Here is a 23914-nt window from a genome sequence, read left to right as displayed (position 1 = left end):
ATGCTCGTTAATTTTAGAGCCCGTGAAATTAATCGAAATGCGCGCAAACTCACCCGAACACCCACGTTAATAAAATATATATATATATATATATATATATATATATATATATATATATATATATGAAAATTGATAAAAACCCGATACTAATTCATGAAAAAAGTTAAATACAACGGATCGAATTTAAGACACTTTCCAAGCCAGGGTTTATTTTCTGTTTGGTTGTTAACATTCTAGTTTTCTTGGTACATGTTTCATATCTGTATTATTAAATTATTTTGTTGTATTTTTCTTTAATCTAATAGGTTGTTTTGAATTATGTATAAATGAATAAATTTGAAAATTTATTAAATTAAAATGTTTGGATTTTAAAATTTAAATTTATTTTGTATAAAGTTTGATAATTATAATAAAGTTAGTATGTTTGATTCTCAAAACATACATAATATATTCTTACTAATTTATTTATAAGCATAGTTAGAAATTGAAATAATAGTTTGATATTATGATTAAAATAAATATAAACAAATATAAGAATACTAGTATAAAAATAAATAGTTTAATAAATTTTTTAAAATTTCATCTTGGTCATCACATACATTTAGAGTGTGTTTGGGAGTGCGGTCGAACAGAATTTCTAAAAATTTTTAAATTTTTTAAATTAATTTTTTTTATTTTTTTAAATTTGATGTACTAAAATAAAAAATAATATCAAACTTTCAAACATGCATCAATCTATGTTCTATTTTACTCTAACATCAAGGCACAAAGCTTGGGAGTCCTAAAAATGTAAAAAACCAAATCAAAGATAGTTGACAGTCTTACTTTCTCATACAAAGCAAAGCAAAATGGATACATTGCCCCCATGAAGCCGCAATTATAAAATTCCCAAGGAAAAAACATTAATTCCAAAAAACCCAAAGGAAAAAACACCCTTAAAAATTTCATTGACACAAATACCCCGTCTGTCTCTTATCATCCAGCTCTGTATTTCCCTTCTCAGCCCTTACAAACCCTACACTCCCTCTTCTGCCCTTCTCTCTATTTTCCCAATCTCGCCCTTCTCTCCTCCTTGCCCTTCTACTCTCCCTTTGTTTTATTTTTCCCGATCTCTCCCTGCTCCCTTACCCGCCTTTTTTCAAATTCTCCTTCTCCATTTTTTTTCTCTCCGAACACATAATTACAGACAGAGAACCCTAATTTTATTTTTGGGTTCGATCTTTACTTGTACCAGTGTCTACAATTGACAAGTTCAGATTTTGATCGATTCCCACTTCATATTTTTCCATGTTTATATTCAAGGTTGGTTTTTCTTTTCTGGGTTCCGATTATATTGTTTTGCTTTTGAGCTAGGGTTTTGGTTGACTTTTTTTGTGATGTTATGGTTTTAGGTAGTTTTTCTTTTGAAGTAATTGCTTGGGATTATGTTTCATGTAGTTTTGAGCAAAACCCAGTTCTTGTTTTTGGATTGTTTTGCTATGTCAAGGTTGTTTTTTTCCTTGTCCTGGTACGATCTCTGTTTCAAGTGAGGGTTTTTTTCCAGTGTGTTCTTTGGTTTTGTATTTTTAGTCTCAATTATGTGCCTGTGAGTGTTTTAACTGATGAGTATTTTTTGGTTTTTGTTTGAAGTTATTATTGTTGTTGAATAGTTGCGGAAGGGAATGTGTAAATGACGAGTGCTGTTTTCTTCTTTCACAATGGGACATGATTTCTGACTAAATTTCGAGTTTTGTTTTTGTTTTATAATGTTTCTGGGTTCTTTAATTTATTTCTTGAGATAATTGAATTATTCCTTTTCTCAGAAACCTCGCAAACTTGGTTTCCTGTGTGCTGTTTTGGTGCCTAGAAACTGTGGATGTAAGAAAGAGGGGACTGTAGTTTCGGGTGGTTTGTTCCTTTGGCGTGTGTGTGTATGTATGATGGTCCCCGAGCATCTAATTATCTACAGGAGAAACAAAATAGTTTCCTTTTCGTATTTTGTCTGCAATTGCAATTTTCCTAGAAGGGATAAAAGGGTGACACAGTCTTTTTAAATAGCTCATTTGTTGTGTGTGTGGTGGTGGGGGGGGGGGGGGGGGGGTTACATATTCAAGGGTGGATTTCACATTTTTGCATGTTCTTGTGTTTGCATCTTTTTATCTGTGCTTTTGTTGTGAAGTCATGTTTTTATTAAAGCTTTGAGTATGGATGTGAAAGATCTGGAAGGACTCTTCAATTTACAGTTTTGTTTGCTCGACAGGTTTGCACTGATGCTATGGGTACCATATCAACTTGAAATTGATAGTTTGTTCCAGGCGCTGATTTGTTGCAGCTGATATATTGCGAGTGATAGATTCAATGGCTAACCATGACTTGATACTTGGGCAAAGTCACAATTTAGGGCTCAGGCAGAATCAACAGTTGGTCTTAGGCCATGATCACAATTTGGGTCTAGGCCAGAACCATGATGTAGAACTGGGGCAAACACATGAACATCATTTAGGTATGGGACATGATCATGAACTGGATTTAGGACATCATCATGACCATGAATTGGGTTTGGGACAGAGCCAGGATGATGAAGGGGAAGCTGGTCACAGTTATGGGCATGAGAATGATTTAGGTATGGATCGAAAACCTGGACAGGGAGACCATGAACTGGCTCTTTCTGCTCAGAACCATGAGTTAGCTTTATCAGAGAACAATGAATTGGTTGTTTCAGAAAACCAAGAACTTGATGACAACCTGGAACTAACTGTGGTCGAGGAGCAGGAAATGGGATTGGAACCTGCTCAGGATTTGACTATTGAGCAGTCCCAGCTCATACTATATAGTCCTGTTATTCAGGCCCGTACTCTTTCTATAGCTCCTAACTTTGAGCTGGCAGTGGGGCAAGAGTTTCCAGATGTCTTCAGCTGCCGCAGGGCATTGAGGGATACAGCGATTGCCCTTCACTTTGAAATGCAGACAATAAAATCTGACAAGACTCGTTTCACAGCTAAATGTGCAACTGAGGGATGTCCCTGGCGCATACATGCAGCAAAGCTCCCAGGTGTTCCAACTTTCACAATCAGGACCATCCATGAGTCTCATACATGTGGAGGAATTTCTCATCTTGGCCATCAACAAGCTTCAGTCCAATGGGTTGCAAACTCTGTGGAGCAACGGCTTAAGGAGAATCCTAATTACAGGCCAAAGGAGATATTAGAAGAGATTCACCGGGTACATGGTATCACTTTATCATATAAGCAAGCATGGAGAGGCAAGGAACGCATCATGGCTGCTATGCGTGGATCCTTTGAAGAAGGGTATCGCTTGCTTCCCCAGTATTGTGACCAGGTTAAACGGACAAATCCTGGGAGTATTGCATCTGTTTATGGAAACCCAACAGATAATTGCTTCCAGCATCTCTTCATATCATTTCAGGCATCGATTTATGGTTTTCTGAATGCCTGTCGGCCTCTCCTTGGCCTTGATAGAACATTTTTGAAAAGCAAGTACCTTGGTACTTTATTTCTTGCTACTGGCTTTGATGGGGATGGAGCTCTTTTTCCCTTGGCATTTGGTGTCGTTGATGAAGAGAATGATGAGAATTGGATGTGGTTTCTGTCTGAGCTTCATAACCTCCTTGAGATTAATACAGAAAACATGCCGAGGCTTACAATTTTGTCAGACAGGCAGAAGGGCATTGTAGATGGAGTGGAAGCAAATTTTCCGACTGCTTTTCATGGATTTTGCATGCGTCACTTGAGTGAAAGCTTCCGCAAAGAGTTCAATAACACAATGCTTGTCAACCTTCTATGGGAAGCTGCTCATGCTCTAACTGTGATTGAATTTGAGGCAAAAATTCTGGAAATTGAGGAGGTATCACAAGATGCTGCATATTGGATACGGAGAATCCCCCCTCGGTTGTGGGCTACTGCATATTTTGAAGGTACTCGATTTGGACATTTGACAGCTAATATAGTTGAATCATTGAATACATGGATTTTGGAAGCATCTGGGCTTCCAATAATTCAGATGGTGGAATGCATTAGGAGGCAACTAATGACCTGGTTCAATGAACGCCGAGAGACCAGTATGCAGTGGACATCAATACTCGTGCCTTCTGCTGAGAGGCGTGTTGCAGAGGCGTTGGAGCGTGCACGCACTTATCAGGTGCTTCGTGCTAATGAAGCTGAATTTGAAGTTATATCTCATGAAGGAACAAATATTGTGGACATTCGGAACCGCTGTTGCCTTTGTCGGGGCTGGCAGCTATATGGTTTACCTTGTGCACATGCTGTGGCAGCACTTCTCTCTTGCAGGCAGAATGTGCATCGGTTCACGGAGAGCTGTTTCACTGTTGCAACCTATCGAAAGACTTATTCACAAACCATTCATCCAATTCCCGATAAAAGTCTCTGGATTGAGTTTTCTGAGGGAGATCCAGATTCCAACAAGAATGTTGAGGTTATCATCAATCCACCCAAATCACTTAGGCCACCCGGTCGTCCAAGAAAGAAGCGAGTACGAGCAGAAGATCGTGGCCGCATGAAGCGAGTTGTGCATTGTAGCCGTTGCAATCAGACAGGTCATTTTAGAACAACATGTGCAGCACCCATCTAATTTGTGACTGACTATGGTGATTTTTTCTGTATTTGGGTACGCCACTCCTGTGCAAAAGTACTTTAGCTGCTGCTTTTTTTCTTTGTAGTCTGTGATAGTTGTTAGATTAAGCTTATCGCCAGCTATCATCGTATATGTATGTTTACCTCAAAAGTACAATATTGTGGGTAATTGTAGCCTTCAATATCAAGATAGCGATTCTGGTGTCATGTAATTTTTAATTTCCTCCTTATTTAGTTGAGTTAGTTATGTTTTCTAACGCTATTATGTATAGTACATTTTGCCTGAGCTTGAGCTGGCGATTATTTATCTAGCTAATGATTCTTATTTTTTATTGTATTTTGGAACTCTCATCTAAACTCTATGAAACTGTGACAGCCTTCTGGGAAGATCAATCTGAAATCTTTGTTTGAACAAGGCTTGCAAACCCGCCGCACGGAAAGTGGGAAAAGAAAACAGAAATCGGTTGTTCGTACTCTTTTGGGTGGCAGAAATGTGTATTTTTTCCGGTCTGATGTTTCCTTGTTAAAATTGAAATTAAAAAGAATTCTGAATCCCATCTTGATTTCCCTGTTCATGTGAATTCACATGGTTTTAGTTTCTCGGTGCTGAAGTCCTCCATAACAGAGACTTCATTTCTCCTCACTTTTATAGAATAGAGAAAATGCTAATAATAGAGATCGATTGTGCTGAGAGGAAAGAAGAAAAACTCAGGGCGAACATGGATTTGCCAGAAAAACCTAACCAACGGTTTTAGTGAGAAATGAGGTTTCCTGAAAAAAGACAACTCAATATCACAATGTCAAGGTGAAGAACAAACACTTCAATTGTGGGATGTCCTTAGACTAGTTTATGCTTTAATCGAGATTAAGTCCCTTTATCATATGATCTTAAGAACCCACCTTCCACATCAGCTTGATGCATTTAGAGGAAATAAATTTATCAAGGACCTCGCTCAGAGATTCAAACTCAGGAAGTCAAGGGAGGAAGAACACCTCTTTGACTACAATGACAACCTATTCGAATTTGGTATCTTAATTTAAATTGTAAATGTCTCATTGTGTCTTTAATAAATTTTATGGGATAAATTGAACAATCCCTCTAAGATATAATGAAATTATAGGAACCATCCAAAAGTTTGAAGATTTGTCAGGAACTCCATATTATCCTCAAGATGTCCTTGATATTATTTATAAAAACAATAATTAATTTTAAAAAATAGAAAAAAGAAAACTCAAAACAAAAAAGCAAATTAAAATTATTTATGTCCTAAAAAATAATGTCTGATTTTTTTTATTCTTTCTATATTTTTTTAAAATTCCTCAGTAGAATATTAATTTAGAGACTGATCACATATTGAGACTGATCACATGATTCTAAATTTATGTTCCTTTGGCACTTCAATATCGTAGCCAACAAGTAAGAAAGACTTAGAGAAATGGACTTTGAAGATTAATTTAGAGAAAACTAAAGCTTGGGTCAGAAAATGTTACCTATGAATAAATTTCTTTGTAGAATGCAATGCAATTTGGGTAGCTTTTGTTAATCATCTGAGCAACTTTTAGAATCTTATTCGATTCTGAAAAAAATAATAATGAATACTTTCTGCTTTCTTTAGGCAATGAAAAATCAAATAACCAGCCAATATAATACACAAATTTCACTGTTTGGGAGACTCAAGTTATTGATTGGGATGTTAATGAGCAACACATATTGAATGCTAAAAGATGTGTAATTTCTTTTGCTTTCTTCAATCCATTTGATCATCATTGTTTTGTGATTTTGCAATCATCTTTATATTGAAAAAGAATGTGGTGTTGATATCTCAAATCATGGATCGCAGTTCAATTTTATTTGGAAGACATGCTGCAAAGACACTGACATGGAAAATGAACCTGAAACTCAGTAATGATTCATGCATGTGATGATAAATGAACTTAATCCTCCTGTTATAACGAAAAGAAAATAATCTTTTTTTAGTCTGGTGTGAACCTTCAAGTTGCACAAAAAAATTATATGCTTGTGCCTGCTTTCACTCTAGCCTCGCACACATTTATTTCACATTCTTTAACTTGCATGAGGGCTTGACATAGGAACCAAAAGTGGAGGAAGATTGATACTCTTAATAAAACTTAATGCAGACAAACCAAACTGCAATCATATAATGAAGATGATATGCAAGGAAGTAAGTTATAATAATCTCTTCGATTTTTCTAGATATGCAGAGGCTTGGGCTAGTTATGTAGGATAGCATTTTGTATGTAATCATTTCTTTATCTCTATTTCCTTTTTCCGAGTCTCCTCCTGATCATTGCCATAAAAAATCACTTTAACAATCGATTTACGGAATATGATTTGTTACAAGATATACTCGGTGATTTCAACATCTATAAACATCATCTCTCGTATATTCATTACAGCTACAGATAGCATTTACCACGTCTTTCATTCTAATATTATTGCATTTTGATTCAATATCTTCTGGAGTTGTCTCCATCGACAAGGCTGTTGGGCTTAATTCTTGAATAGTTAAAATGTAGTTTGTACTTGTGTTTTGATGTTGCTTATTCAGAGTGTTGATGAGTCAATTCGAAAGCTGATGCTGAATTCTCACAAGTCAACGGATCTTCATGAGGTAAGGGGTACTAAACTCAACATGCTGACTTAGAAAGCATTATATTATTTGATAATATTGTCTTGGATGAATGTCTTGAATGAGAGTTTGGATGGTCATGGCCAGCTTATACTCCATTTGATTTCAAATAATTGGTCTTGGTTGATCTATTTCCATGAAAAATTTAATGTGTTTAGGAAATTCAATTGTGAAGTAGCAAGATTCTTGTTTCTCTTTTGGTTTCCTAATCACAAAATGGGGAGGAGGATTCCATAAGTGGAACTAGGATAATGTTACTGCTAGTGCCAATAACGTGTGATAATTTTCTCTCGAGTGCGTTGTAAATATTGGCCGGGTCGGGGCCTTGTGTGTTTGTGCTTCAACCAAGTAAATTATTTTGGTTTCGAGAGAGCATGATGAGCCACTGGAGATATGAAAGTGAAGACACAAATGGAGAAAGGCACAGGCTGGGAAACTATCAACGTGTAGCCCGTCATTACATGGGATATAAGATGGCCATTTTTTTTATTTTTTTTTTTTCCTGGCATGGTTTTAGCAATGGTAACTTGGAAACCTCATAGCTAGCATGATTTCACGGTCTATAGATGGTTTAATTCTGTGTCATGATTGAGTATTATTTATGTTTCGCATTATCTTTCACGGTCTATCCCAATTTTATTGCAAAGAAAAACCCATACTCTATGTTAGTATTTATTACTTTATGGGATGACTAGGTATCAAGTTTCCAACTTTATAGATAAAACTAGGTATCAAGTTGCCTTTTTTATTTCATTAAATTTTTATTTTATCAAAATCTTAATGGCTAAGGATCTTCTTAATTTTTCAAAAATCATACCTTGAGTTTTAATTGTCGAGAAATTTTGAATTGTCTTCATTTTTTAAGTATTGTAAAAATTATTAAAACTCTGATGTTTTTTCAAATACATTAAAAAATATCGAAGAATTTAGTTTAAACAAATTGAATTAATATTATGAGCTATAGTTTAAGATATATATATATATTTAATATGTTTTTTTATTTGCAGCTAACCTGGGAAAATAAAGGAAAGAAATATGTGGGATATGAAAACAATTCTTATCAAGGTTACTAAAGTTGTTTAAGAATTTACAATAATATATCAGTTAGATTATATATCATTTACACCCTTATTATTATTTTTCACTTAGGTTCTTTCTCAATAAAATTATCAAATCATGTTACATAATCTTTAAATTTTTCTTTAAGAGAAAAACCAAGATTTTCAATTGAATAAATACTTCAAATGTAAACTATATTACATGTAAGCATATTATTAGATTTTTTGTTGTTTCTTTATCTTTATGACACCATATATATATATAGACATGATATAAAATGAATTTGATTTAAGAAGGAAATAATTGAAAATACATGAATTATTCTATATATGTATATATAATTTAAATCTTGAATAGATTAAGACTTGATATACTCATATTTAAATATAAAAAGAATTGGGATGGTCAAATTGAAAGAAGATTTTTCTTATTTATAAATAACTAGATAATTATATCAGATCATCCTGCAATACGAGACATTTTACGTGTGTTTTATAAGTCTCAAGAAATATTTCAAAGTTAACATTTTAAGAAAAGTCACATAACATGTATATGATTTCTTTTTTTTAAAAAAAAAAGCCCACAGCATCCTTTATCCACATTTATTTGGAAAAAACACTAAAAAAATGAATAAAAAATTTGAATAAAAAAAATTAAAGAGTCACACTCAACTAAGTTACAAAAGAAATAAAAACAGATTTGGATAATACAAAAACTCAAAATTAATCTAATATTTTTTAAATAAGAGTGGACTCTCAATCCAAGTGTGAGAAGAATTTTATGATACATCGACATAAACAAATGGAGGAGGGAAATTCAATGATTCCCTCATCGCAAAGAAATCACAAAGAACTGTTCACTTAAAAAAATTAATTTTAATTTTTAATAAATTTGTTTATCTTGTTTTTATAATTTAAGTCGTAAATTTAACTGGTTAACTTGATATTTTTTTAAGTTGATTTTATTTTTTTAGTTTCATCCTTTAACTTTTGATTGATTTGGAATTAGATTTTCATTTTGTTTTCTGTGTGGTTATTCTGATCTTATTACTTGGATCACGGGTTTGGTAGGTGAACTCGGATTGACTCGAGTTATTTTTTTATGTTTTTTGTTTATCCTTCAATATTGGATTGATTAAGAATTGAACTTTATAATTTTTTTTGACTTATTTTTTATGGAGTTATCACTTATTACCATCACATGATCCGGGTTACGGGTTTGACAAGTTAACTTAAGTTGACTCGAGTTGTATGTTTTTTGGTCTTTGTTTATTTGAAAGTTTTTTCCAATTTCATCCTTCAATATTGGGTTGATTGGAAATTGAATTTTATAATTTGTTTCGATTTATTTTTTTATGGGATTATCCCAGTCCCACGTTTCAAGTCACGGGTTTTTTAGTCAAACTTTATTTTTAACAATCATTCAGGTTGTTTTTAAATTTATCAAGTTAACAAGATCATATCATATTAACTCTTATAATATTTAAAATTTTCTTCTACTAGAAAATAAGTTTGCAACCCGTAATATATTTTTACTTTAGAAAATAAATTGATTTGAACAGCAATACAGTGCGGTTTAAAGATATAAGTCATATCTAAAGAAATTATACAAAGTTATTCCTAAAATATTTCAACTCTTGTTTGACAATGTGATATGAACAATAGTTGTCAGCTACAGTCTGGTTCGCACCAAAAACCATACAGAAATAGCGTTGGGTTGCAGCAATAATTGATTCCTTTATTCTTCAATACTTCTCTGCATGCATCTTATCTCATCAGAATACAGTTCCTGTTGCAATGCCTACATCACCATATTGTATCACCATGTCTGCCTGTAACAAGATTTATTACAAAGTAACCATCTAGGTGGTGGTCCAGTGGTAAGAGATTGGGACCAAGAAGTTTGCTCCCTCTGTGGTCTCAGGTTCGAGCCCTGTAGTTGCTCATATGATGACCACTGGAGGCTTACATGGTCGTTAACTTCAGGGCCCGTGAGATTAGTCGAGATGCACGCAAGCTGGCTCGGACACCCGCGTTAAACTAAAAAAAAATTTATTACAAAGTAATTAATGCAATCTCAAAATGTCAATAGGCTCTTCGCACGACAAATTGAAGGCGCAGAAGCCTTACTCCAGAGTTGTTGAGGGTCCCTTCAGGTTTTTTTTTTTTATTTTGAAAATGTCAAGAGAAATGTATCTAATATCACGTAGGTGAGGTATCACATTCAGGTCTATATATTCTGGCATTTTAATCTCCATTTGGCATCTGAGAAAAGATGAAGGGAAAAACCCATAAAAAGAAACTCATAAAAACCCATAAATCCATAGTTCGAATCTCACAAACCTCAGGGTTATTGGAGATTTACATGGTCGTTAATTTCAAGGCTCGTGGGATTAATCGAGGTGTATTTAAGCTGGCCCAGACACTCATATTTATTATAAAAAAGGAAAAACCCATAAAATCGCATGTGCAATGGTATCCAAAGAACACATAGGGCCCGGCCTTGTAGGCTGGCAAGAATCAAAAGGCAACAATATCACATCCTTAAAAGCCACAATATATATGAAGACGGCACCCTCACCGAAATATTCAGCTTGAAAGAAATAGTTAAGCTGGAGAGATGATAGTAGAAGAAGAAGTTCCCCCAATATTACAGGTCGAGCATGGCATTGCTGGTTGGGATATTAGACTCATACCAGAGGGTCTCCATATCTATGTGCATCGGCCTTTGTACACCCACCATGGTCAGTTCTTCCCTTCACTCTGACACTTCTCTCGTCAATTAATTTGTTCCAGACTCCAACAATTTTTATCAAAAATATGTACTTAATTTAAGGCAGGGATATATATAGGCGATGGGAAGGCCATTCACTTCGTAGGCCCAAAAGCCGGACCCACAAGGGCTTGCAAAAAATGTGGCTTCTCAAGAAATACGGGCCATGGAGTGGTGGAAACTTGTCTTGAGTGCTTCCTCGACGGAGGATTCCTCTGTCGATATAATTATGATGTGCCCAGAATGATTCTTAGTATCACTTCTCATACCATGTGCCCTAATTGCACCACCACCGAGAGATCGAAATCGGGGAGTGAAATTGTTGAGACTGCAAAAGAAAAGTTGAAAGAAGGTTTCGGCAAATATAACCTCCTGTCTAACAACTGTGAGCACTTCGCAACATTCTGCAGTACAGGAACTGCCTTCAGTCAGCAAGTTAAACATACAGCAGCACTTGCTGCAAGCCCTCTTCTGCCGCCAGCTCCTCGTTTGCTTATGTTTTACAGGAACAACATTTAAAGACTTTGAATGTTAGAGGATGACACGCTGGAAAAAACCATTTCAAGGGTCTGTCTAGCATCATATATAATTAGCAGCACTTCATCATCATGTATTACTCATAAATCATACACTCTAGCATGCACGAAAACACCTGGCTATATCCAGGTCCCTCTCCCAATCATAGGAGAGGTTTGTGCGTAGCTTGGTACAAGGCAAGCTTCGCATATAATAAAACCAGTATAATTTATCTACTCTCTCTCCTCTTCTTTCTCGACATCATGTTCTTTACTTTACTAGTAGTGTCCAAAGAGACCTACGTGAGTAAACAGAGGAGCTTCAGGTTTTTTCAAGGACTTGTTATGGCATCGGTTGGCAGTTTGTCTCGCGAAAATACCTACAAGTTCAACATTTTTTCATGTATATATGTGATGAAAAGATCCAAGCCACCCAAACCTCATGATATCTTCATCTAGCACTTGTAGATCCTCCTCTCCTTTTCTTTTATTTTCTTCATCTTACTTTGATCCTCCTCTAGAAATTGTAACACTCTCCATTATCAAATGGCATGTCCACTTCAAATGATGCAGTTTTTGTTCTTCTTTTGGTATGGAATTTTTTGTTTTCCTTCTCCATTTATCTTTATCTCTGCACTCTCACTCATTTTCTTTTAGCTTTATATATTCTTGACTCAAATTATGAAACTGGAATAACTTTATAAAAACTAAAATAAAATAAATTATAAAATTTAATTCTCAATCAAATCAAATATTAAATAACAAAATAATTATATAAAAAAAACTTAAGTCAATCAAATTAATTCATAAAATCTACAATCCCAATAATAAGACTAAAATAACCTAAAAAAACAAAAAAAATTATACAAAAACTAAATTCAAAGCTCAAAAAATAAAGAAGAAATATTAGGAAGGGAAGAGGGATTTCATTGAAGTAAATTAAATGGGTTTCAAACTTCCTTTTTGTAAAATAGAATTAAAGTTTGCAAGATCCGGTCTGCTGGGGGGAAAATGTGGTGGATGAAATTTCAATTCCTCAAATGCCTTTTGAATTGAACGATCAGTTCATATAGAAAAGGCTAACTAGAGAACGAACCCATCAAAATTGGTTCAGCAGTCACCTACAGCCCGTTTGGCGATGGTGCTTTCGCCAAAATTTAAATATTTAAAGTGCTGAACTTAAAAATAAATTTTAAAAATATATATATATTTTTAATATATTTTCAAATAAAAAAACACTTTAAAAAAATCAAAACAAATCGAGTAAAACTTGACCAATTAGCCAATCATTTAAACAAAAGTCCAAGAACCTGGAGAAGATTACAGAAAATTAATAAACTGCTCATACCTCTCCATTCACAAAAACCAACTCAATTCCAACAACTGCCCTTTTCTCTACAAAGCACACACAATCCACAGGACCAAAAGGCAAGAACAAAACTAAGATGAGTTACTGGACGCCAAAGTACCTTAATAGTGACAATTTTCGTCCACAAATGAAGCTATCATAGAAGAGTCGAGCATATGGCTGAAGTTGCACAAGAATTTAAAACATTCTATTGGCAACGCCATGTGGTCCAAGCATAATGCACATGAAGAATCTAACTTAGGTTTGTCTAGCCAAGAATCTAGAGAAATGCAAGGTACAACTACAGCATGCTTAATTGATTATTTGGTGATAATATCATCCAAGTTCGCAGAGGAAACCAACTCAGCAAAGAACAAGTCATATCAACGAGGGAACCAACTCAGAGCTGCTGCCTAGTAACCATAGTTTGCACCATACATTGAGCCATATCCCCCAGCATGGCCGGTGTGTTCTGGATTGGATGGTGGAGAAGCATACACTGAACTGTGTGAATAAGGATTGTATCCTTGGTCTGCAGCCCCACCTGTCTGAGGCTGTGCTGGGGCTCCAGCTTCAGCCATGAAATTCTGCAATAGAAGAGTACACCATCAGAATCCCATCAAATGCATATACACTATAATTAATGCAAATCAACAGCTGGGATCCCCAGCTACCGTATTTAGCCCAACTATTAAACAAGAGATTGCTTATATTAGAAAAACAGAAAATTTTCTTTATATAAATGAGAACAAGAATGAGTCAACATCAGCAATTTCCATCTAGTAAACGATCACCCGAACCTATCACTATGCCAAAAGAACAATTTTTAAATCACTTGGCTGACGTTCATCATCCATCAGAACTTCAATCTTTTTTCCTGCTCTGTCTTCTTTCATTGAACTTGTCATTCTAGGTGGAAAATATATGGTGCAGCATCATACTATGAAACTACATGCCACAACAATCACTATCTAGTAAGCCACATAATCTTGGCCACAGGCTCCAATTCAAATGATGAAGACCTGATTAAAATTACACCTCAGTGCACATGGATGTTTAAAAAAGAAATTGTAAAGTAGGTTCTTCCTATTATACAAAATGTTTTCCTATTTAGTGACAAACCATCCTGCATCAACTTCACTTTTCCCAACCTTGAAACACTAATCAATTTACAAGTACTTATACGCTCTGCAGAACAGATGCCATGAACCGTAACAAATATTTTATGACATTCCTAGCAGATACCACAATATGCAGCCTATAATGACAAGGTCCTGCCGCACAACCAGCAAAGCAAATCAGATATTATGTTGTCCATTTGACAAACAACTCGTTATTTAGCTTCAGTTTGTAAACATCCTTATTAAGCCTAAAATTAAATTTTAGACTAAACATGAATAATTGCGGGATTATACATGATAAATAAATGCAAGCCTTGTCAAAATCTCATGCAAGCAATGCCCATTCATATACAATCAGCAGTTTAGGAAAACATGTCACCCAAATAGGATACATCTAGTAAAGAGAGGGGAAGATCAATTGAGCTAAAGCATGAAATATTGCCTGTATCAGCTGCTGAGCTGTTTGGACTTGAGAAGCAGTTCCACTGATTTCAACTGTCATTGCCCCAGGAACACCTCTAGTTTCTTGTATAGTAACAGTTGCCCCACTAGCACGTCGAATGTAGCTTATACTTGCACCAGCTGTCCCAATAACAGCATCAGCATATGATAATGGGATTTGCATTTGTTGTGTAATCTGCACAAGAACCCACAAAATCTGTCAGTCCTTTTGAAACCTCCAAAGGTGCTGATAAGTGCCAGAAAGAAATACAAAATGAGATTATTTGGCTTGCAATCGAATAAAATAGAACCACTTCATTTGCAATGAAAGAAAAGCCTGAGAAATATTACAAACCCATCCCAACCAAAAATAATAACATATAATACCAAGGAAAAATGATTGCATAAATCTTCTGCATGTGATTTGTATTAAAAGGTCTCTAATTCCACTCCATCAAATCTGGGATGTAAAATTACTATATGATATCTTTTATGGAAAGCTATAGCAGTGGGCAAAGCTCCCCATGAGAGCTACACAACCCTTGCCAACCTCAAGAAATCGTGAAAAAGGAAAATAAAATCGAATCAAATGTTTACATAGAACATCCAGGGGGGTGGGGGGGGGTGTTTCTGCTTATCGGCATGTCATCCCACATCCCATCTCATTCTCCAACATAAAGGTGCTAAAAGCATCTCGAATTTCCTTCAATGAGATGGATGAGGGGGAAGGAAAACAAAGAGAATAAAAGAACCTGTGTGATCATTGATGGTGCAGCTTGGGCATTTGATGAAGCATGGCTACCCATGGGAGCTTCTCTTCCATATGCAGATATACCCTGGTGAGGTTGTTTTTCCATTAGAGGTGGCATGTCAGCAGGAGGGTAGTAATTGTCAAGCTGTCGCGGAGGTGGCATATATTGGGGATTTTGTCCATAACCAGGTCCTCCACCATGATTTGGAGGAAGGGGTTGAGGTGGACCCCATGATTGATGTGGTGGCATCTGCTCCATTGAAGGATTCGACATTTGCATCTTGTAAATTATATAAATCAGAATTTCATCAGACCAGTCATGCCATAATAGGTAAAGTCATTCCAATCTTAATGAAGAGCAGCTTACTTGCATTTCAAATAACGGAATTATACTTCGGTCAACTAAAAATTTCCTGAGATGAGATGCAATTAACTCCACTGCTTTGTGCACTCCAGCTGCTTCCCCCAATACTTCAACAACCCTATCATCTTGAAGAGCAAAAACTGGAAGGTCTTCTGCAGCAGTTTGATAAAAAAAAAACAGAGAGATTAGACATGCAGATAAAATTCAGAAATAAGTTGAGAGAAGTATCTGAATCCAAACCATGAGGACTTGTAAAACAAAATGAACATACGAGGCATTAAGATAATCAATTATTAAGATGAGTTTCATAATAAACAGCAGAAGAGGGGTGAGAGCAAAACAGTCCACTAAATGAGTATCCTCAAATAATTTTGCCACACTTTTTTTAGCGGAGAAGGTGGGACCTTAAAAGAAAAGAAAGGTAGATAGGTCAGATAGATGTTCCAGATCTTACAAAGGAATCATGAACCTCAATAATAAATTATGCAATCCTGAACCTCAGAAAAAAGAACTGCATGTGGTGGTCATTGATTAGGTATTGAAACCAACATCATCATGATACCACTATAAATAAACAACAGTGATACAATGGTGGGTGGAAGAGGTGGGGTGAACAGCTGAGCTAGAGGCATTGTCGGTAATGGTGTGGTTGAGAAATTATAACAAATTGGCAACAAATAATAAAGGCACATATTACAGAGGTAAGTGAAGAAGATGAAGAAATGCAAGGAACTCTGTTAATGATGGCCTTGGTTCACCCCTCCATTACTCAGAAACTTGATTTGTAAGTTTAGAGCATGACAACTACATATTTCAGATAGTTTCTATTTCCAAAGAACTTGGTTAATTTGCCATTACTGAATTAGTTGCAATTATAACACAATGAGAAAAAACAGCACTTGAATCCAGTAAAGCATAATTTACAAAACATGATTTTCTGAAAAATGGAATGAATTGTAAAAGACAGCCATTGATTATGGCTTCACCATGACAAACAGCAATAGCTTAATTCAAGAAAACAGATAACAAAATGAATTTTGAATCATTTCAAACTCAGAAGCGAAAGGGAAAAACCTGCACCAAGAACTCTAACTATGCAAGTCGATGCCTCTTGGATGGATTTAACGGTTCCTCCTTGTTTTCCTATCAAACTTCCAGCTTGTGAGGCTGGTACTAGCAGCCTTGTTGAAACCTTAGCTCCACTGGTTGGTGGAGTGTTAGAAGAATCACTGTCCAAACCATCAATAATGCGTTTGTGAACCCTCAGTAGGCCATCCATAGCAGGAGGAAGAGAGGAATCAGGCTCCTCCTTGGCAGATACCATTACCTATATAACAAAGTTAGTATAACAAACCAAGGAAAAAAACTATGACTCGAGTCCAAGAACACCTCAAGGGAAGAGGAAAATGAAATGAGATGGAGCAACAAGTGAGAAAAATAAAAAATAAAAACAATGACACAACTCTTTCTAAATAACATTTCAAACAATATGGTATCCCATTGTATGAAATTTTACAACTATATTAGAGTTTCACCACAACCATTGCCTGTTATTCCCCTATTCTCCTCCTCTAGGGAATAATGATTCCTCAATTTTGTTGTCAAAATTCAATAGCGCGCATGCACTATAAATTCTCCACCTGCTCCTCTGTTCGCCATGATGTCAAATCTAATGCATAACATTTGATCATTTTCTCCTCCTAACATGTAACTAAGGGTTACTATTACACTTCACTTAGATTTGATTCTTAATTTTTTTAACCAATAAAAATAAAAAACATAATCATGGATTGACAAGTTTCAGTGTATTATTTACTAAAGTTGACCAAATTTTTTGTCTCTTTTACTGTTTAATCGTGGAAGTATATTATGACAAAGTTAGATTAGCACTTTGATGTTAACATCTTCTGCATCCTCTAATGTTGATTAAAACAGGTTCCTTTGTGGTGTTTACAAGCTGCGGCAGAAATCAACCATGCAGTTTCTGAAGTTACCAGAAAGATTGCAGAGCTTCATGGAACTGTTGTTCGTGTAATATGTCTGTATATTCAAATCAACTTTTCAGCACTTTGCAATGCTCAATGCTGATCCCAGCAATCTGGATCTTTGGTTCTTCAAATTTGGGATCCTAATGATGGTTGATACATTGCTTAAAAAATTGCGGACAGAACCTGCACACATTCATTTGTCATTGCAATAAAAGTATTTCTGTTATACTTCTCGATTTCTTCTGACGAGGCTTCCTTTTTGTCTTCTTTTCAACTACGCAAACTTTTACAATAATGATTCATTCAAAGTTAAATGATCATATCTTAGGTTCTCTTCAAAATTGATTTCTTAATTCCCAATCAAATGTTGTAGCTTTAAAGGGTGACAGAATAATATGCGATATTTCTGAGAACTCTCCCTCTTAATATCATTGCAAGGTACAGATAGATACATAACTCGGATATCCATAGAAAACAAATGACTGCCATGAAAAATACTACACAGTGGCAAGAACACAAAGGGTTGGATGATAAACAGTTGAATCAGATATCCAAACAATTATAGATCAGAATTGTGCCACTTGCACAGATTTTAATTTGGTTTACAAATGATGCATAGAAGCTTTACAACCTCAACTTGAAATGTGTGTTTTAATTATCACTTCCATTTTCTTCTATGTTTTAATAATTAGAAAACTCCTTAATACAAGTTATATTTACAGCTAAGGAGAAATTTATAAGCTTAAAACTTTATCAATCTCTTTGAAAAGCTAGCTTCTTTGTTATGGGTTTAAGTCAATACATAAAATTAAGCTTGCCTTATCAATCTCTCTTCCATAAACAAGCTTCCTTTGTAATTGATGTTAATATAGCTCAAAGCACAGATTGATGATCATGTGATCCAATCACAAACAAGTTTTAGTAGCAACCGCCAAATTCCTATTAAAAATATCAGACGTGTTATAGATAGATGGCCAAACTTGTAATATTACAACACAACCAGCTAACCCTGACAAAATATTCTGCAATGCCTGAAAATTGCTTCCATGTTCCAAATTATCAATTTCTTAAGAGGGAAAGGAAAACATAAAAAGAAAAGAAAAACAAAATTAAAGCATGCTATGATAGATTCAGTTGACATATGAATGAAATATCAAGGGAGGTCTAACCATCAAACACTTTGCATCAACAAATTATTTCCAACCAGCCTATTTCTATATTTTCCAGATAACCTAGTTGGGCAAATAAAAGAGAAGAAAAACTTACAGCTCTTTCTGTCGTCCCTGGAGGACCATCAAGTATCTTAATGCGTGCTCTTGTCTCCTCGACTATCTTTTTAATGAACTCCCCTTTACGGCCAATGATACTGCCTACTTTTTGAGCAGGAACCAACATCCGAAACACACTCTCTCCAGGCCATCCAGGCCACCTCTTCTCACCACCTCCAGAGACTGTATCCTCATCATGTCCTTGCTTTGAAGCCTCATTATTTTCAGGCACTTGATCTATAGCATTATCCATGTCATGGTTCACAGGGTGATCCACATCATGGTCTATAGAAGGATCCACATGATGATCTGTAGGGTGATCCATGTCATCATGCTCTACTGCCAATCCAGGACCTGTGATGTGATCCACACCATGATCTACAGCATGATCAGTGCCATGATCCAATCCAAGGTCAGTGGAGTCCAAACCATGGTCTACAGGATGATCAACACAGTCAGCAGCAGGATCCACACCATGAACTGCAGCGTGATCCACTTCATGCTCACCAATGCCTTGATCAACATCCGCCATGAGATATGCACTGTAAGAAAGCAAGAACGTAGTTTATAAACCCAACTATCCAAATTATATAGAAGAAAGAAAAAGGTGTAGAAATCCTTAAATCAACAAACTCTCAACACCCATGCCTTCAATTTCCAATATAAACAAAATGGTGCAAAAAGAATCTAATAAAAAGAAGGGAAAGTTTTCCACAACCTGGAGCCATAATACAACTGCAGGGCATGGAAGGTCAAGAAAAAGGCAAGAATTATAATGACTTCCATTAAACAACTATGTTAAAGAGCCACATATACAACCTGAACAAGGGCCACTCATCAACGCCACAAATACTACTACTTGCAGGAACAAATGATGAAATTATATATATACATACTAGTTTGTGGGCCCACACTATGCCGCGGTCTAGAACATTTTTTTGGTTAAAAAAAAAAGACGCTCGAGTGAAGCGAACGTGTTTTAAAAAAGTTTTAAAAAAATGCAACTCGAGGCATAGAACCAACTGAAAAAAAAAAAAAACAAAAAGGATGATACATGTACCAACTTTAAAAAAAATCACAACAACCTACAAAAAAAAAAAAGGGTATAATAAAAGGCTAATGAAGTTAAGATTTCAACCAATCAAATGTGGAAGACAAAAAAAACAACCTAGGTCAACCTTACCAAACATGCCAAATTTGCAAATCGTGTTATGAGATTGGGATAAACAAATAAAAAAGACTCGTAATTGAATTCCAAACAAATCCAGTGTCGAAAAATAAAATTTAAAAAAGGGTCAATTAAAAAAAAAAAAAAAAACCAAGCAAACCAAACTCTGTGATCTGGATCATGTAAATGAGACAACTGAATAGAAGGCAGGCCTGCAAACATCACACAACTCAAATCCAAACAACTTAATGTTGAAAGACAGAGCATAAAAAATATTAAATTTAAAAAAACAACCCTAAAAAAATTAAGCCAACCCACAAATTTTATAGTCTGGGTGATGGGACTAGTATAGACAGATAAAAAGAAAATACGAAGCCTAAAATCAAAAAACCTTAACCTCGAAAGAAGGAACCAAAAAAAAAAATTACCAACTGATACAATGTTGAATGATGAAATCAGCAATAAAAAATTATTAATTTAGAAAACTTACCAAATAATCCAATAAAAAACAACAAATAAAAAAACTCAGGACAACCTATAGTAGACAGATAAAGAAAAACAGAAATCTAATCACTAATGATATAAATGATGAAAGATGAAATTAAAAAAAAATCAGTTTAAAAGAAGGGGGAAAATTAATCATACAAACTAAGCATACCTTCTAAACTCGGGCTAAGATCTCAAACTCTCAACCCATTATATACTAGACCCGGATTGAATCAAAAAGTTTAATTCTCAACTAATTTAATATTGAATACCCAAAGTAAATCAAAAAAATAACAATAATAAAAAGACTTGAGAAAACCCAGGTTATTTTCAAAATAAATAAATAATCCTAAAGAAAGCAAATAAATAAAATTAACGAAACTCAATCTCCAATTGAATAAATGTTGAAAAATAAAACTTAAAAAATATAAGCTTAAAGAACAAGGAGGAAAAAAAAAAAGCAAATCTGGCTAACCTCTCAAACCTAGGTTAATCCCTAAAACCCAGAGCCCATGAAATCATAGACTCGGACTCAGTTAAGAAACTCAATTCCCAACTAATCTAATGTCGAATTATAGAAACAAAAACAATATCAATTTAAAAAATTTATCAAAGCAAAAAAAGAAGAACAGGGATCAAATTTGACAAGAAATAAAAAACTTAAAAAGAATGAAATTGTTAAAAAAAATTATTTAAAATAAAATAAATAGCAATCAAAAGAATATGGACTAAATTCAAAAAAATTAATAAATTAAAGGAGATGAAATTGAAAATGAATTATAATTTTACAAATTGTTTAAAAAAAATATTCTAAATATTAAAGAACAAAATCGAAAAAAATTATCAATTTAAAGAATTAGATAAAAAAACCCAACAAAGAACAACATATGAAAAGGACTTGAGATAACCAAGGTCATTTTCAAGACCAGCGCAAAATTTTAGATAAATCAAATGAATAAAAATAATAGAACTCATTTTCAAATTGAATAAATGTTGAAGGATGAAAAAAAAAGCGCTTAAGCAAAAGAAAAAAAACCAAACAAACTCGATGCAAACCTTTTAAACTTGGTCTAATCTCTAAAACTCGCAACCTTTAAAATTTAAACCCGAGTTCAATGAAGAAACTTAATTCTCAACCAATTTAATGTTGAAGGATAAATCGTGAAAAAAAATATTAATTTAAAAAAACTTATCAAGGTAAAAAAAGATAACAATAAAAAAAATAGAAATCAAGTTTGATAGGAAAAAAAAAACATGAGAATGAGATTGAGAAAAAAAACAATTTAAAAAAATCTCAAACAAAATAAATAACAATCAAGAGAATAATAACTAAATTTAAAATAAAAAAAAAAGGTTGAAATTGAAAGAGAATTCTAATTTTATAGATTATTGGCACACACACACCTCCCCATCATGGAAGGAGCATCGAGACCTTTTAAACGCCGCGGAAGGTAGGGTTTGGTAACTGATTACCCTGCATGTGTTGCTCAAAGAGCATGGGGTCTGCCTACAATCCTACATGCTGGCACGTGCCAACAAAGTTTATTAAAAATTTATTAAAATACAAAAAAGCCCCCCAGTTAAATTGACATTAACAAAAAAAAAAATCATGCTGAAAAGACCAAAAAAAACCCTAAAAGATAGTTTTATTAATTTTGAACCAAGAGGTGATTATGTAATTTAACGTTAATAAAAAATAAAAATAAAAACATAAGAACCCCTGAGCTTAAGCCATCCTTTTTTTTTTAGTTCCGAGGGTATTTAAGTGATTTAAATGTTCTAAAAAATTGAGAAAACTTATCTACCACGGATAATTTGGAAATTACATTGAATCATGGTAAAAAGACCGTCAAATCCTGCCCAGGGACAAATTTGTCAGATCACAATTCCATGAATAGTGTTATGAGTCTAGGGATACAGTACAAACTCCTCCTCCTCCTTTAGTTTTTTTTAATTAATTTAATATTAATATTAATCCTCTTTTTAAGTTTTTTACATCCTTGCAGCGACAATCAATGTGGTGAAATCACTTGAAATGCAAGAGGCGTGTGTTTAATGGGAGTCTGGCGCCGCTGTCATCACTAGCATTCGCCTATATACCTTACCCTGCCCCCTACATATTTGAGTTTAAGAAAACAGGCCTAGTTTCTTCTTTCTTTATTATAGATAACAGTTCCACTGCCAAGATTCCATGAATTCTTAAAAAAATTCAAACCCAATAACCCCTCATCAATATACAAACATACACACAAAAAACAAACAAAACAAAAACACGTATCTTATAGGATATATGGAAAACACGCCCAGGCAAATACCAAGCACTATATACTATTTCAAAACCACCCATAATAAACAAGAAAACTGCGAACCCTAATTCCTCAATCTGAAAAGGAACCCTTTTTGAGCAAGAAAAAAAAGAAAGAAAAAGTGCATAGGATCGTTAATCAACAAAAACCAATAAAAGGGTCATAGCCAAGCAACCTAAATGACTTGAAAACAAAGCATTAACGAAATAACCCAACAACAGTTATGCAAGAAATAACAACTAAAACCCTAAAGAAGTACAGTAATAAAGCACCAAGAAGACGAGATTAAGCAAGAACTTACATTAAGAGACAAGCAGAAAATCTGGGTTTTGAAAAGCAGTGAAAGTTGGACAGAGTTCGTGGGTTTTTTCTGTTTTAGGTCTGGAAAAGTGTTGCAGCATATATGGGGAGCGAGAGGGAGACAGAGAGACTGTGTTCTGTGTCTGAGGTGTGTGCGCGTGTATAAGAGGAGTTTCCGTTTTAAGGAGATTTTTGGGTTTTGATTTTGTGGCCCAGATAAAATCTTGAGTTTGCAATGTGGTCCTTGTTTTGACTGGAAAATGATGAAAATAACCCTAGTTGGGTTGGGTTATAACTTATATAATGGGCTAAACAGGAGCATACAACAATCTATACTGTCTAGACAATGAAAGATATAAATTGAGGACTCAGTTGCATGATTAGAGAGAGAAATTGTGATTGATAGGTGAAATTCTGGAAAGCAATAAGCCTACAATTCTGTTTGCAAATGGCACTCTTCCATTCAGTTATCCAGAAAGAAATGCTTCATAGAAAACCTAATCTATTTGCCAGAAATGTTGTCTGCATGAGGCAGTCCTAGTCCTCTGTCTATTTGCCAGAAATGTTGTATGCATGAGACAGTCCTAGTCCTCTGTCAACGTCCAGGACTGACTAGTTTAAAACTAAGTTACCTTTCTATAAATTTTCTTCAAAACCTGAATCTTTGACTAGATAGATTCATGATTTTATAATTAACTCTATATCTCTATGGAATCTAACACCTTGACTCATGCAGAAGACTCAGAGACTTAGTTACTGAAAGGATATTCCTCTGTCAACGTCTAAG

The 23914-nt window shown here is 34.7% G+C and overlaps 3 protein-coding genes across 6 annotated transcripts; 2 read left to right on the top strand and 1 right to left on the bottom strand.

Annotated features, from left to right (window-relative positions):
* Positions 1-915: 915 nt before the first annotated feature.
* On the top strand, positions 916-4926 carry LOC7474616 (uncharacterized). The gene is made up of 2 exons (XM_002319612.4): positions 916-1302; positions 2240-4926. The coding sequence occupies exon 2, from the start codon at positions 2338-2340 to the stop codon at positions 4585-4587; it is 2250 nt and encodes a 749-aa protein (XP_002319648.2). The 5' UTR covers positions 916-1302; positions 2240-2337; the 3' UTR covers positions 4588-4926.
* A 5930-nt stretch (positions 4927-10856) lies between these two features.
* On the top strand, positions 10857-12154 carry LOC7487685 (protein LEAD-SENSITIVE 1). Of its 3 annotated transcripts, none has more exons than XM_024583368.2 (2): positions 10857-11042; positions 11151-12154. In XM_024583368.2, the coding sequence occupies exons 1-2, from the start codon at positions 10919-10921 to the stop codon at positions 11588-11590; spliced, it is 564 nt and encodes a 187-aa protein (XP_024439136.2). In that variant the 5' UTR covers positions 10857-10918; the 3' UTR covers positions 11591-12154. The 3 variants fall into 3 exon arrangements, with proteins under 3 accessions (XP_024439136.2, XP_024439135.2, XP_052302434.1); XM_024583367.2 differs by having other exon boundaries at positions 10863-11042; positions 11139-12154; XM_052446474.1 differs by having other exon boundaries at positions 10899-11042; positions 11135-12154.
* A 762-nt stretch (positions 12155-12916) lies between these two features.
* LOC7487684 (flowering locus K homology domain) lies at positions 12917-23295 on the bottom strand. 2 transcript variants are annotated; one of them, XM_002319051.4, is made up of 7 exons: positions 23129-23295; positions 18866-19409; positions 16686-16938; positions 15615-15763; positions 15249-15527; positions 14498-14692; positions 12917-13521 (listed from the first exon to the last, which is right to left on the bottom strand). In XM_002319051.4, the coding sequence occupies exons 2-7, from the start codon at positions 19397-19399 to the stop codon at positions 13348-13350; spliced, it is 1584 nt and encodes a 527-aa protein (XP_002319087.3). In that variant the 5' UTR covers positions 19400-19409; positions 23129-23295; the 3' UTR covers positions 12917-13347. The 2 variants fall into 2 exon arrangements, with proteins under 2 accessions (XP_002319087.3, XP_052302433.1); XM_052446473.1 differs by having other exon boundaries at positions 15615-15760.
* Between the last annotated feature and the right edge of the window lie 619 nt (positions 23296-23914).

This window comes from Populus trichocarpa, chromosome 13, assembly GCF_000002775.5.
Source record: "Populus trichocarpa isolate Nisqually-1 chromosome 13, P.trichocarpa_v4.1, whole genome shotgun sequence".
Classification (NCBI taxonomy): Eukaryota; Viridiplantae; Streptophyta; class Magnoliopsida; order Malpighiales; family Salicaceae; genus Populus; species Populus trichocarpa.
Note: the sequence above shows the minus strand (reverse complement) of the source record. Positions and strands in the feature narration are given on the sequence as shown.

Excerpts from the sequence above, each read along its gene's own strand:
- LOC7474616 (XM_002319612.4), top strand. The coding sequence starts at position 2,338 with ATGGCTAACCATGACTTGATACTTGGGCAAAGTCACAATTTAGGGCTC.
- LOC7487685 (XM_024583367.2), top strand. The coding sequence starts at position 10,919 with ATGATAGTAGAAGAAGAAGTTCCCCCAATATTACAGGTCGAGCATGGC. Across the intron at positions 11,043-11,138 it reads GCCTTTGTACACCCACCATG|GGATATATATAGGCGATGGG; the intron begins GTCAGTTCTTCC and ends AATTTAAGGCAG.
- LOC7487684 (XM_002319051.4), bottom strand. The coding sequence starts at position 19,399 with ATGGCGGATGTTGATCAAGGCATTGGTGAGCATGAAGTGGATCACGCT. Across the intron at positions 15,528-15,614 it reads TTCCGTTATTTGAAATGCAA|ATGCAAATGTCGAATCCTTC; the intron begins GTAAGCTGCTCT and ends ATAATTTACAAG. Across the intron at positions 13,522-14,497 it reads CAGCTCAGCAGCTGATACAG|AATTTCATGGCTGAAGCTGG; the intron begins GCAATATTTCAT and ends CTTCTATTGCAG.